General features: G+C 36.7%; 1 protein-coding gene across 1 annotated transcript in view; it reads left to right on the top strand.

The window, feature by feature from the left end:
• slf1 (SMC5/6 complex localization factor 1) overlaps positions 1-15,906 on the top strand; it is a 42,686-nt gene that overhangs the window by 6,238 nt on the left and 20,542 nt on the right. The window contains exons 9-16 of the mRNA XM_039662464.2: positions 25-171; positions 2,000-2,166; positions 2,255-2,389; positions 2,836-2,980; positions 4,851-4,998; positions 6,605-6,750; positions 6,974-7,104; positions 13,236-13,315. Coding sequence (XP_039518398.2) covers positions 25-171; positions 2,000-2,166; positions 2,255-2,389; positions 2,836-2,980; positions 4,851-4,998; positions 6,605-6,750; positions 6,974-7,104; positions 13,236-13,315 — 1,099 coding nt within the window. The remainder of the gene's footprint in view (positions 1-24; positions 172-1,999; positions 2,167-2,254; positions 2,390-2,835; positions 2,981-4,850; positions 4,999-6,604; positions 6,751-6,973; positions 7,105-13,235; positions 13,316-15,906) is intronic.

Genomic DNA, 15,906 nt, shown 5'->3' with positions numbered 1-15,906 from the left:
TGTATGTCTTTCTCTTATACTCAGATTCCAGTGGTAGATTTTAGCAATGTGCAGAGCTTGGTGGAGTGTGCCTTCTACCCTCAAGCTCTGGAGGAGATCCTGGGGTCCCTGCAGCCTGGAGTGAAGCCCCCAGCTCTGCTGCTCCAACAGCTAATGCAGCACACACTGCAGGTATGTATAATAAGAGCTATTCGAAATCCCAGAGGCCCTTATAAAGCACTGTTACTTTTAGTTGGGATTATCTTTCTTAAAAAGCAAAGTGTAGTACTCTCTCTTTCTTTAAGGCTGTTTTAAGAAGTGTGGTTTCTGTTACTTTAAAACAGCATCATTTTTTTTACCAGCTACTAAAGACCTATTGACACAAGGTGAAAATGTTTGTGTGATGACATGATGTTAAAACAAAAACATGGTCACACTTTATATTAGGGTACATTCTTCACTATTAATTAACAATTAACCAACTCCTAATTACTGTTTAATAATAGTTAGCAAGGTGTTATGTTTATGTGTTGGGTATGATCAGAGACAATTTATATAGAGACATTCCACTTCCTAAATCCTCAATAGAACTATATAGGGAAAACCCGTAACGGCAAAGATGGCGGTTGCATACACATGTCCCTCACCTCCGGCTGGAAAACCTATCGTCTGCTTTTAACAGTCAAGCTGGGAAACATTTAAGCCTATCGTCTTGTTTCACTGATGCATCCGCACAGTTGATGTCTGCGACAGCGAAGACGAGAACCCTTTTGCATGCGTAGTAAAAGTATAATCTGTGGGGAAAAGGGCGTTTTAAACCTTATTTTGGGGCAAAGTCGTCAAACTTTTTCAGCGATTTTTTTTTTTTTTTTTTTTTTGGCGACCAGTAAAAGTGCAGTTCTGACTCTCTGCCCATTCATTTAGATAGGAGCCTGGTCTTGTTTGTCCGAAATAGCTGCCCGGAGGGGTTGCCAAGATGGCGGCCGGGTGGCAGGAGCTGCCTAAAGGGACTTTGGTATGATTAAGGGATGTAGAATATGGTCATTCTGAATAAGTCATTAAAGGAATTAAGATTCAGAATTAAAATTTCCTGATAATTTTACTATGTCATCCAATGTTCATCTCTAATAAGCCCTAAATTGGGCCCGAAACTGAAGTGTTACCCTTTTTTTTTTCATTGCTTGATGTAAAAACTCACTGCTTTTGCTTTGTTTAACAAGGAACATACAACTATAGTGGCAAGCTAAGTGAAAATGGTTATAGAATATGGCAAGCAACTGCACAAAATGTGTTTATATATTATACATACTACTATTGAAAAGTGTGGGGTCAGTAATACATTTTTTTAAAGAAATTATTACTTTTATTAAGCTAGGATGGATTAAATTAATCAAACGTGACAGTAGAGACATTTACGGTATAATGTTAGTAAAAGATTTCTATTTCAAATAAATTCTATTCTTTTGAACCTTATATTTCTTGAAGCATCCTGAAAAAAATGTATCCGCTGTTTTTAACGTTGATAGCAGTAATAAATGTTTCTTGAGCAGCAAATCAGAATAATTTCTGAAGGATCATGTGACACTGAAGACTGGAGTAATGATGCTGAAAATTCAGCTATGCCGTCACCACAATAAATTGCATTTTAAATTAGAAAACGGTTATTTTAAAATTGTAATAATATTTCACAATATTACTGTGTATAAATGCAGCTTTGGTGAGCATGAGAGACTTATTTTAAAAACAAACAACTTTAAGTAAATTTATTGTATTATGAGTGTAAAAAAAAAAATAATTCCTGTAATTATAGAAATGTTTGCTATTTTGTTGCTATTTGCTGTCATTAAATTGTAATAATAGATCTTCCAGAATTATATCAGCCATCTAGATGTTTTGATCACCACTGAGCTTGGTTAAATCATCTGAACTCTTTACATGTTTTTTAAAAAGCTTGTTTGTACCTCCCCTGTTCTGAGTTGACAAGATAACCTAGTCTTCGCTCTTGCTCTCTCCCTTCTAGGGTGATGCAAAACCATTGTACCTCAGCATGTTTATCACCGTTCTCCACAGTATCCTGCGCAACAATCCTACCTGGGGTTCTCCTGGACACACAAAGTACTTCCTTCAGGTTCTCCAGTGTCCACAGTGCAAGGGCGGACTCTGGTCACTTCTTGAGACGTCAGTTCGGTATGACACTGTCAATGTACCTGTCAGAACTGCTCACAAAGCAAACAGAGTTTCTGTCAGTAATGCAATTTTATCTGATTTATTCAAGAGTGTGTCTGGCAAACGAACCCACCTGTCACTCACTGCCAAGCCCACCATCCACTGAGTTGTTTCGTCTCCACTGTAACCTGCATGAGTTCTTCCTAAGACTCTTTCAGCTGGAGCTTCATGCTGCTAGCTCAGGGTGAGCACCTGAGCGCTGTACATCTCTTCTTCAATAAACAACTACTTTTTGATATCCTACATGAGCCCAAAGAAGAGAAACTGCAGTATTTTTCCCAAATAAACACAATCAAAACATGTTAAAAAGAACATAGAACTAAAACACAATCTGTAGCTTCGAGGAATTATGCTAATGTCAAAGGACAATAGTTAAGTAACTTTGTTAACTATAGATATTAACGCATAGATTGTACATCAGCAACTTTTCCTTATGACCACACATCTACTTTTGTACAGGACCACATATTGTATATTCAAAAGATTACCTTTTTAAAACCACATAAACTATATTATGTTAACCCTAAAACAGAAATGTTGATGATTTCAATATAACAGATCTGTCGATGTATCCATAGCTACTGAATCTATGTATTAATATATGTGGCAGTAACCCTTAGTCTTGTGCAGGAGGTCACCCGGAAGCAGTCGGGCATCTGTTCTGTACAGCACCTTTTGGAACATTTGGGAAAAGTCAACTCTGACCTCCAGGGCAGTTCAGCAGCTTAGCACGCTGTTGATTAAGACTGTACTATGCGCTTTCAACTCCACTCAGGTAGGAGACTTTCTGTCAACTGTGTGATAATGGTAGTCTATCATAGTACATGCATTTTATGTGCTTTTAAAACATTTCATTATTTCCTGTATTATATATATATATATCTTTTGTGGTGGGTAGGGGTGTGACGGTTATACCGTGAGACTGATGATTATAGTTGAACACTGTCACTAGAACTCTGTAACTGGCAAAACCATGTTATTAAAATATTTTGCAGATAATGTTATACTAATATCAGTGTTAGGGATTAACTGAATACATGTACCAGCGTTACATATTCAGAATACAAATTATGAGTAACTGTATACTCCACAGAACATAAATTATTCATTTTATTGTATGTTTCGTGTTCACATTTATGAGGAAAAAATGTTTACGGATGTGACAGGTCTGAAAGCGCCACTAAAAGACGTGACATTTAATCACATCTCACAGAGTAAAACGTTCACAGAGACATCAAACAGAAAGCACAAAACCTTTCTTTAAAGTGAATTTCGTTTTGTATTACTTGTATCTTAATTTTAATCAATATTTCATCAACTAAGTGCCTGGATTTAATAAATAAGAAGTAAATAATGCACATGATAGATCGGCGCGTGAACTTGAGCTTGTCTCAATGAACTGAAACTCAGTGTGTAAGGTAGCCTTAGGCTACTTGCCTCACTAACTTGTCTACTTTTAAACAGAACAATTCAAACCGAAAGAAAACAGACTACAGACTGCTGTCTGCTTATGTAATCCGTATGGAAATGTGCATTTCTCTGGTGCGTTTACTACTGCGAAGATCGCCAGTCAGCATCGTCAACGTCATCTTTGCAGCGGACACTGACAAAGAAAGGCCTGTTTTTTTAGTTGTCTTGCTGTTAATTAAAAAAAAACATAGTGCAAGTAGCTAATCAGTGTCTACTCGTTTATTCAAACTAAGTTGTCCTATAACAGACAAACGTCGCAGCACCCCGCTCCCGGGCGACAACGGTTATTTTACGAACCATCACATTTGACTCGCGTCATAACTGTCATCACCAATTCTGTAACTGGCACACCCCTAGTGGTGGGGCCATTGAAAATACCAGCAGGGCAAGTATATTGCTGTTTCTTAATTCTAATATTGCAAAGAAAAGACCTGCGTTCTTGTGGAGACTGGTCTTGACAGGCTACTTTAAAAAAAAACAAGCTCGGAATGACACAACGCAATTTTTTGAGAAATGAGATCTGCTTTGATCTTGTTGCTTTGCTGACCGCTCCAGCGCCTTTTTAAGTAGTGGTTTTCAGGGTTCAGGCCATGCCCCCTAAATTGTATGTCTTTTTTTTTTTTTCTGTGTGATTAGTCTATTCGTTTTGATTTATATTGTTGTGTTTGCTTGTGTTGTTAAGCACTTTGAGAAATCAATGAAAGCAACCAAGGTGATATACAAAATAATTGTATTATTATTATTATTATTATTATGACATGCAGATGCTAAATAAACATACAAAAAACATTACACTACAAAATTTGTAGTGTAAATTTGTAAAAAATGGTATTTCGTAATGATAGGTGACCCTTGTGTGTCTATTTATTTTTTTGTATTATTATTATACATTTATCTTTTATCGCTAATGCCATGATGCCACATTTTATTGAAATCTCCTGATTTTAGATTGACAGACAAATGCAAGATATAATCATTAATTTGTGCTTAGATCACAACAATATGCTGCAACAAGTGAATTTTCCAGCTTATACTAAAATTTTTCATATTACACCTGTTTGACCATGGTATGCCAAGAGATTTCCACATTGAATATTAACATTTTGTCGAGACATGCCCTTTCTAGATGCTTCATCAGGCTGTGCAGGCTGACTTTACTGTGTGTTTGTGTGTAGGAGTGGAGGCTGGGAATGTCGGTCACTCTGCAGGAGATTCTGTGTGTAGTGGTGGAGTTCTGGGCTCAGGAACACAGGCCACTCAACAGCAGTCTGGTGGAGAAAGGCTTTAAAGACCTGGCTGAACACATTGCCATACTGTGCCAAGGTATCCCATAGTGCAGTGAGAAACTGGTGAATCACTTTTTTTTTTAATAAATATACATTCTCTGGCCACTTTATTAGGCATACCTTACTAGTGCTGGGTTGGACCCCTTTTTGCCTTAAAAACGACCTTAATTCGTCATGGGATAGATTCAACAGGGTGCTAGAAAGTTCAATTAGAGAAAAGACACTACAATTAAAAACTAAACGCTGCTCAATTCAGCGTTAGTCGCAGCACAGATCAGCAGCAGGAGTCAGATTTAGGTTATCAGCATGGTGCTTATTTGTTATGTTAATAAAGCCCTCTTATTCATTTTGTTAATTAAAGTTCTATGATTAATACACAGTAAGTGAGTTTGTTGTTGTGTTTTTCATTAAAGGGATACTCCACTTTTTTTGGAAATAGGCTCATTTTACAACTCCCCTAGAGTTAAACAGTTGAGCATTACCGTTCTCGAATACATTCAGCCGTTTTTCTGATATATAGAAGAATATCAGTAACTAGACAGTTTCTGGTCTCATTGACTTCCATAGTAGGAAAAAAAAATACTATGTAAGTCAATGAGACCAGAAACTGTCTGGTTACTGATATTCTTCTATATATCAGAAAAACGGCTAAATGGATTCGAAAACGGTAAAACTCAACTATTTAACTCTGGGGGAGTTGTAAAATGAGCCTATTTCCAAAAAAGTGTTTGGAAATTCCATTTCCAAAAAAAAGTGGAGTGTCCCTTTAAGAATAATAATGAACTCACCATTCAAGCAATCGCCGCAAATTCGTCAATTCAGATTTGAAAGCAAGGTGGAACCAACCGGTGATACCAGTCTTACCGGTGTTGTCACAAGTCGATTAACCAGTGGGAAAATTTCTTCAGCATCACTAACATCTGAATGTCGAAGCAAAAATCGAGACTCATCAGACCAGGCAACGTTTTTCAAATCTTCTATTGTGTAATTTTGGTGTGAATTGTAGTCTCAGTTTCCTGTTCTTATCTGACAGGAGTGTGTTTTCAGTGTGTTCTTCTGCTGTAGTAGCCCATCTGCTTCAAGGTTCGTTGTGTTGTGTGTTCAGAGTTGCTCTTCTGCAGACCTGGGTTGAAATGAGTGGCTGTTGCCTTTCTATTGTATCAGCTCAAACCAGTCTGGCCATTCACCTCTGACCTCTGGCATCAACAAGGCGTTTTAGCCTACAGAACTGCCCCTCACTGGATATCTTCTCTTTTTTCTCTATTCTCCATTCAGACCATTCTCTGTAAACCCTAGAGATGGTTGTGCGTGAAAATCCCAGTAGATCAGCAGTTTCTCAAATACTCAGACCAGCCCGTCTGGAACAAACAACCATGGCACGTTCAAAGTCACTTAAATCACCTTTCTTCCCCATTCAGATGCTCCGTTGTTTTTTGACCATAAAAATGCCTAAATACATTGAGTTTCTGTCATGTGATTGTCGGATTAGATGAACATTTGAACAGGTGTACCTAATAAAGTGGCCGGTAAGTGTATATAGCAAAAGGGATTCTTCACCAGTTGTCATATCCATTGAGAATTTACATTTAAAGCAGGTTTAAATAGCTTAATGGCTGTAAGTACCTTCCTGTCTCCTCACTTAGACCTTCACTGTGACGTGCTGAAGGAAGTGATTCCAGCCATTCGCTCCACAAGGCTCCGGATGTTTACTGCTGATGCCATTTACAGAAACATCTGCTGCAGCAGGGGCCTGGTCCTCAGCCCTGAACCACTCTGCTTGCGAAAAATTGTGGGTTTTATCTTGTGTGCATATTTCATAACAAAGACATGTACAGTACATTTATAATGACTACAGTTTTATTTGCAGCACATTTCGGCTTCGCAGAAGTCTGCATTCATCACATAGTGAAACAATATAGTGAATATAACCTTCAATGAGAGGTTAAGAGGTCAACTTAAATAATTAAGTTTTTTTGTTTATTTATTTTTTTTTTTTCCATGTCTCTTGCCAGGTCTCAACCTACCTCAAAGCTCTAGGGAGCTTGTGTGAACGAGGATCAGTCCAAACCCTGAAGGGACAGAATGACAGAACAGGGATGAATCAACCCTCTACCAGCAGTGCTGCACACGCTCCAGGCTCAGAGTGAGTTTCACCTTCGCCACACTTCTCTGCTCATGCTGTTGTCCTCCACTCTGACACTACAGATCACAGAGCAAAGGAGAAAAGCAAGAACACATTCACTTTTTTAAAATATTTGTATATTTTTTGATGAATAGAGCAAGTAGCAGTGTTTACTTTTGTAAGATGCTTCGCTGTAAAATTGCAAGAATTAATAGGTGTCATTTTCTACATCCTTGTGTCATTCCATCAAAGCACATTTTGAGATAACCACTCTCTACTTACACCACTATAAGATCCTCTTTATGTCTGCATCCATACGTGTGTGACAGAGGCACAGAGTGCAGTAGGTGCATTTAATTGGACAATTTTCTGTCATTATGGGACATTAGAGGGGTTTAAGATGTCTAATGGAGAGAGACAGGCTGCTGTCCTGCTCTGTTGGGGCAACCTGTGATGGCAGACCACCAGCCCTGTTGCTGTTGCTGGTGTCGTGGGGGTAATTGGGGTTGGATGCCCATCATACCAGCTCAATCAACTGCTGCTTATCTGCCTTTTTTTCCCTACAGGCTTCAGCTTATGCTAGAAAAAACATGGCTGCTTTTAAATCTATAAATAAATTGAAGTGCTAAACTGAAATAAGCATAAATTAAAACTACAAAGAATATTAAAGGAAAAATCACAAGCACATAACCAAAATTACGAAAACATAAACTAAAATTAAAGGAAAAACTGAAATAAAAGGAAATTTAAAATATTAATAAATTCAATAGTAGTATATACTGTAAATACTGAACCTGTCAAAAACTTTGACCAAAGTATCTTATGCCCACCAAACATGCATTTATTTATTAATTAAAAATACTCAAAATATTAAAAGTAATAATAAAAAAAGTAATATTGCATAATATTACTACGAATTAAAATAACTGTTTTATATTTCAGTACATTGTGAAAATGTAATTTATTGCTGTGATTGCAAAGCTGCATTTTCACATTCTTCAGTGTCACATGATTCTTCAGAAATCATTCTAATATGCTGATTTGGTGCTCCAATAACATTTTTAAATATTATTATCAATGCTAAATACAGTTTTTGATGCTTAATAGTTTTGTGGCAATAGAGTTACTTTTTTCCTGATTATTTGATGAATAGAAAGTTCAATGAACAACATTTGTTTGCATTTATTTATTATGTATTAAATAGATATATTTTTTTAACATTAACATCTTCACTGTAATGCTTCTTTGATGAATAAACTTATTATTTTCTCTCTTGTCGCTTGTTTGAATGGTATCATTGTTTCCACAAAAATGTTAAGCAGCAAGCGTTCTCGCCACCACTTTTTTTTTCTTCTTCCAATGCCTCGGTTTGTGTTGGTCGGCCTCGAAAAACCAAAACCAAGAGTACAACTCTTTTATTGATAATAATTAATAATTTAATATTTGTTAATAATTTAATCATTGATAATAATTAAATGTTTCTTTAGCTGAAAATCAGCGTATTAGGTTCATGTGACACAGAAGACTGGAGTAATGATGCTTTGTCATCACAGGGATAAATTACATTTATAGAAAACATTTATTTTAAATTGTAATAATAGTTCACAATATTACTGTTTTTTATTGTATTTGTGATTAAATAAATGCTGCCTTGGTGAGCAGAAGATACTTTTTTCAACAACAAAATGTATCTCATGTTTCCCAACTTTTGACAGGTACTGTAAGTAAGAAATAATTGAAGACAGGCCGGTAAAGCGGAGTGGCCGTTACACATCGGGTGTGCATTCTATGTCTAATTCAATGGCTTGAAGTCAATTCTTCTGCTTATACTACAGTTACAACACCTCAAAACATTGCTCAGATGATGCATTTCAAGACCTTTATCAAGTTTTTGTCATTAAAACGCTCTTGCATGTAGCACTAATTTCTTGCGCATCTAATCCCATGCCCCCGTTGCTAATTCCAAAACGTCATTTTAGAGGTAGTAGCAGAGGTTTGAGCCACTTACAGCAGACTAATGAATGATGGGGGACACACTTACGACTCGCTGAAATATTCAAAAACCGACTGTTTCCATCGACGGTAGCAGGTCCTAAACACCAACTGTGAACACAGACTGAACGTGCTGAACACGTGTTTGGGCATGATCAGTCATTAGTATTAAACTACATTCATAACTGGCCTTAGTAGGCCCAAGTGTGTCCCGGCTTTATGCAGTTATTAATGCAGTTATTAGAGAGAGGAAGAGAGAGAGAGAGAGATAGATGTTGAAATAATGAGGCCGAAATATTATTTATTTATTAATTAAATTTGTTTAAATTAATTCGTTCAATCTTGTTTTCTATAATTGACAGTAGATAATAACCCAATAAGTGAAACACACAAAGCCCTTTTAACAAGTAGGCCTATCAATAATAATTTATTTGTTATATTATCTGGAATAATTATGAAAATCTGTGCAGCATGACTATATTAATTTATTTATATAGCCTATTTAGTTTAATTTTCTATTTAGCCTGTTATAGATAGGACTATATACTTTATTTATTAAAAATAAACTGTATGTATCCATTGATTTTTGAAGTTAAACAGCGAAAATTGCCGATCAAGCGCATGGGGCTGCATGTTTTTTCTTGTTATGAATTGTTGTATCCTATTTTCCGTTACTACGCGCAGTGATATGGAACTGTAATGCGGTCAAACCTGCCTGAAACTACTTTAGCCATGCGTTTCCCTGAAAATAATTGCACACCTAGAGCTTTTTTTTTTTAACCGTAATATGCCCTTTTAATATATATATTAAAAGGGCGCATATATATATATATATATATATATATATATATATATATTCGAGCAAGTTCTGTTAATTTTTTAAAATGTTTTGTTTTTGTTTTTACAAAATTGGTTAGTTTGTTAGGTGTCCACTTTGGCATGTTAGCTTGAAATGATACAGCTGTAATTTTCATAAACACTTTTACTAGAAGACAGTGGCATTTGTGGTAACCATACTAATGTGTTTATAACATTCAACTCCTTCTAACTAAGACTTCTAAGATTTTTGCTCCACATTGATTACATATATATATATATATATATATATATATATCATCATGATTCTCAACATCATGTTGTCATGTTTGACAATGTGTTGTCATTTAGGGAAACAGTGGCCACAGGAAGAACATACACACTCACAGACTTGGACACTGACAGTGATGTTTACTCCTAGCTAAGAGGAAAGTAAATGGCCATGTGTCTGTGAGAATGTGGATGTTTGTACTGTTCTGGTGTGTTAAATTGTGCCTTGGTTCTGAACAATCCAATTACTAGGGAACAAGAAACTCTTCACGTGGAAGCAGGAGTCTTTATTCGCCTGACAGCAGTGTCCTTTAGGCCACTCACAGCTTGGCTCTAGCGTCTTCTGTAGTTATTTGTTCTGTATTTTAGAATTTTGCATCTTCTTTGGTTAAACATTTGCAAGAATTTATAAGGGAATTTTCAGCACTCACCCTCAAACTGCACCTAAATTTCCTTATCTGCACATTTGAAAAGCAAGTCAGCCCACTCGGTGGCCATCTTGATAGCCATAATTTCATTAACATCTTTCAAATCATAAACAAAATCATGCTCCTTTGAGCTTTAAAAACTGTACTTCTTAAGTTGGTCCAGCTATTGCATGTATATTCCAGAGCATTGAGAAGGCAGTGTCATGTGATTGATTGTTTTAATTGTAAATATGTAAAAAAAAAAAAAAAGTGATTCATTTTAATTAGAGATGCACCGATGTATCGCCCGATAAAAGCTATTTTTCTCCCTATCCGTTGTTTAAAGAAAGCTAATGATCAGAGCTGATTATATCCTGTCAATCGAAAGGGTGTGGAAAAACGTGTCAGACTGCAACTCATTTAGGGCAAGTAAACTCGACAATAACGTATTAACGGTCAATGTTCCCAGTGTTGTGTTTTTTCCCTACACAAAAAATAATATTAGCAGCGCTCCCACCATACAATAATCTCAAAGAGCTTTGTGCTTTGTTGCTTCTGATAAGATACAAAGTCATAGCTTTCACATTCTATTCATTTGATCACAAAATTCAAACAATAGATGATGCTGTTTGGATGCTCTTAACAGTCTTTTGAAGTCCCCCTGTGGTGAAAATCAAGCTTCTAATGTTGTTTATATGTGGTGTTTTCAATATGCCACAAACCATGTGCAAATGCACAAGTCAACACCATTGCTGAGTATTTTCTCCTTAAAATTGCAGTGAACCAAAGACCGTCTCAAAATCTCGGTTTAAAATCGCTGGTGTTTCTGACCTCACAATTTACCTTGAAACCAATCACGACAATGTGTGATCGTCAACAAGTGGATCTCTGAGCTGGTGTGAGTGTGTGGAGGCGGGGCTAATTTGTATATTCAAAGAACCACATTTATTTACTTTTAAATATGTAATTTTGTTTCTCAAAGTTGAGTGAGTTTTTAAAGGAATAAAATGATTAACTACAGGGAGACTTTAACTGATGTGACTGGTCCCTGTAGCGTCATAGTTCAAGCAGCAGCGCGGAGCACAAGTCTTTTCTTCCACTTTAATGCAAGTTATATTTCAACAAACATTCATGAATATCAGAGGGTATGATAAAAGTTACAGTACAACTTACCGAAATCCATGTCCTGTCTCATGTAAACACTCAATCTGTGTTTCTACTGCAGAAAAATGTCAACAGAACAGCTTGTGAACAATATATCACTTAAACTTGCATTTACTTCAGGAAATGATCCAATGTTCATAGTTTGTTAGCTATTAACAAAACACTAGAATGGAGTAATAATTATGCATGTATGTATGAATAAATTTGCCATGAAGACACGTGCATATGAAAACTACCTTAGTTTTGTTTTATTGTTTAGTATTACGTTTTTGTTTGAGTGTAATTATTATATGTGCTTCATATAAATAAATATCAGTTGAATATAATGGTTGTGTTTTTAATTGTAACCTTTACTATTATAGTGTACCGAGAGGGTTCCCTCTTTAGTTTACAGCATTATTTGGGAGAGACTATAGGCAGATATAATTCTGAATAATCGTTATCAGTGGTGAAATGTAGTACTGGCGCATCTCCTATTTGAATTAATTGCTGTTTATTTAATTGTAAGGTTTTCGAATAAGCAGTAATAACAAGTTAAGTGTAATTCATATTACCGGTGTGTATGGTTCTCATAGTCATAAAAACCTGAATATATCAGGAATATTTAAAGTTGTGATTTCCAAGCTTGGAAAAGTCATGGAAACTTCTGTAGTGAATGCTTTTTTTCTTCTTCTTCTCGTTTTGCTGTGCTCTAAAATATTGCATCAGCTAGATTAAAGGATTTTGCCTGCAAGCCAGCATTGAGGGGGTTATTGGAGACATTTTTTCATTATAAAGTATAATTAAAATCTATTAATTAAAACAGATTATTACCTATCATACTTTAATCTCCAAAAATCCACCTTTATCTCCAAAAATAAGATGGCTGGATGGATGGATGGATGGATTATGGATGTGCCTTAGTCAACATTTGAGCAGACAGCCAACACATTTAACCCAACCAGAACATCAGCTGCAATCCTGCCTGCCTCACTTTAGCACTTAGGTTGCCATTTAATGACAGTTCCTTAAACACTGGCCAGGGACTCCATCCTGGGAGAGCTCCACGGGGGGTTTGGAAAGCTGTCTCCTCGGATAAAAGGATTCAGCGAGTACAGCTAACGTACAGGCTGGCTGATAGTTGCTACAGGCGATGCACTTAGATGGCAGTCCCTCAACACCGTCCTGTGGTAGTGTGAAAATGTCGTGACAGTGGTATAATGACGTTTTAAAGTGGGGACTATTTAGTGAACTCTGTGTTTGCGTCTCATCGCTCTGTGTTTTGTGGGAGGTTGTCTTGGAAGTTTTAAATATTGCAGGCTTTTTCCAGCACTCCTATCCTCTGGCTATGGATAAATTCTTAATTTAGCCGCATTTATGAGCGGTTTCATGATGTGGGTGAATAGATGAGATCTGCCATGTATGCTAAACATCAGCACAAGCTCTGTGAACTGTTGTCCCTTCGAAAACACATGGCCTGATGTCTCAATCTGTCTGTTAAATGTTACTGTGTGTTCTTTTCAGAGCTGTGAAAGACTCAGCAGGGAGCTCAGATTCAGGAAGAGAGACTGTCCCGAGAGGTTACCACAGAGTCAATGCTGCAGGTAAGAGCTGCTACTCGCCATCGTCTTCATCTATCTGTTTATCTGCCTGTCTGTCTGTCATTCTGCATATCATTCTGTCTATCTATTTGTCCATATACCTGTTTTTTTTTCAGTCTGCCTGTATCTGTTTATTTGTCTACTTGTCTATCTTTCTGTATTTGTCCTTATACATACCTGTCTGTCTGTATATCTGTCTGTTTGTCTATATATCATGTTGTCTGTCTGTGTGTATATAGCCTACCTGTCTTTTTGTCTGCCTGCCTGTTTATCTGATTATTTGTCTATCTGTCTATCTTTCTTTCTATCTGTCTGTCTATTGTTCTATCAATCTATATAGATATCTATCGGTCTGTCTATCATTCTATATATTGTTCTGTATGTCTATTTACCTGTCTTTCTGTCTTCCTATATATGTGTCTATCTGTCTGTCTGTCTATCATTCTATCGATCTATATGTCTGTATCTCTCTTTTATTTCAGTTCTATCGTACATTCAGTTAGGTCAAAAGCTCTCGACAGAGCCTCTGTTCATAACCTCAGGCAACAGCATTTGCATTCCACATGCTTTTTACACTCCCTCCATCCTTTGGCGAGGAAGAGGTTGAAAATACATAAAAACCAGGCGACACACACACAAACATAATGCATGTCAGATCACCCGTTTAAGAATATTAAACACTGCAATTAGGATTCTGCTGTGAGGAAGGAGAGGGGAAGAGGGGGCGAAAGAGAAAGCCAGAGGTAGCTGAGCCTGGAAGTTTCTGTAATTAGGAGGTTGGCACTCCATGTGAACCCACCAAGGTGTCAACGCTCATCTTTCCCCTTCCACCTGATCAGAAAGACCCTCACACCAGAGCAGGGAGTGGGGGAGGGCACAGAGAGAGAGAGACAGCCCTGTTTTCAGGAGACTCAAGGCTGCTGCTCCCTGCCTTGTGTTGTTTTTGCACTACGTGCTCCCTATACTGATGTGTAGCGCATCAATTTTTGATGAAGCATCCGCAGGCTCTCAGTTGTAGATTTCTGTAGGTAGACGCTGCAGGTTTTTTTTTTTTTTTTCTCAAGGTGTGCCTTGTTAACTTCACCCTGAGCTGTCTATCTGCTCAGTACACTTCATTGTGGCTTACAACTATAGTTAATGATGCTATAAGCAAAATTGTTATGATTTAAATCTAAGATTGGGATATTGGGATGCAGTTTGCATCATTTATCATAACGAATAACAAATTTCCAGGTTCAAACTTCAGATTTGCTTATTACTATTGGTTCTTAATGGTTCGTGTTGCGTCACTGCCTCACATATACAGTAGTTGTGTATAAGTTCCTCATTTGTCTTAAATGGCAATGCTGGATCTCAAACTATGGACACCTACAGTATCACACAGGACATGTTTGTTAGGTTACACTGCTTCAGGTCGGTTATACATAAAAAAAAAATGCTTTTTATTTGATGCCACACAATACATATTAATTGCGAAATGTGTGTAAATATGTGATCTATGTCACTATATATTCATATATATACATATATATATATATAAACCAGTACATAATTATTATTGATCTCTTTCAATTTTTGTATTCATAATCCCATGAACTAGATGCTTAAACGTCTTAAAACTCTCAGAACTACAGGGTGTTGCTTAAACCTTAAAGTGGTCAAATTGAGAAAAACAAAAAACAAAACACTAGTCGTCACAGTGTTCAAAATGCACTTTTGTGACAAATAGCGCGCTATTTATACCATTAGCCAACCTGCAGCAGAGCTGTCATGTCAGATGTCACAACCACACAAGAACTCTCTACAAGAAAATACAACAACAACCACAAATGCTACACACATTTCACAATTTATAGAAAAGGACAGGATGGATTTATCCTCTTCGAGCTTGTAAATGCTGAGTATGCAATTATCCCTATAATGGAAGTGTTGTGTCCAAATTGGAGTCATTAAAGTGATTTAACAGAGGGAAGATTGGGCCTGGCATTTCTGAGACTGTGTACACATGGGGAGTTAAGAAATGTTTAATCACTGAGTTTTAGGGCCTATTAGGGTGTGAAAAGGGGCCATTGCGAGCCAGAACTTGTCATTGTGCTAAGACACTCATTATGCCATACCTTAATTGCATTCAGTTTTATTTCTTGATAATACCCTAATTCTTTCCATTGACTTTGAGCTTTTATGGTCTTGCTTTCATGTACTTTGACAATTGAGTTAAGCTGCATGTTGCTTGCTACCCTGTTGTTCCTTATTTTGAGACCAAGAGATATCAATATCAATATGTGCTATTTATTTCATTTAATTTTTAAAGTTCTGTCATTGGTTTAGCTTGCTCTGGAATATTACATTCAAATGTTGTCATTTTAAAATGTACTTTAGAACCTTGTTATAGCTGATATTAGGATCTATCACTGGCAATCAGATGAATAGTGGTTACCAAAAACACTGTTTCAGATGTGTTTTCTGTGACCACTTGTGTTCAGAATTAGAATTGTTTTCGATCAGTCAGATGCAAAGGTGTAAAGAGTAACTGAAAACCATATTCGAGTAAAAGTACAGATAACTTATTAGAATTTTTTTTACATTTTTTTTTT

This window comes from Pimephales promelas, chromosome 4, assembly GCF_988280905.1.
Source record: "Pimephales promelas chromosome 4, fPimPro1.hap1.1, whole genome shotgun sequence".
Lineage (NCBI taxonomy): Eukaryota > Metazoa > Chordata > Actinopteri > Cypriniformes > Leuciscidae > Pimephales > Pimephales promelas.
Note: the sequence above shows the minus strand (reverse complement) of the source record. Positions and strands in the feature narration are given on the sequence as shown.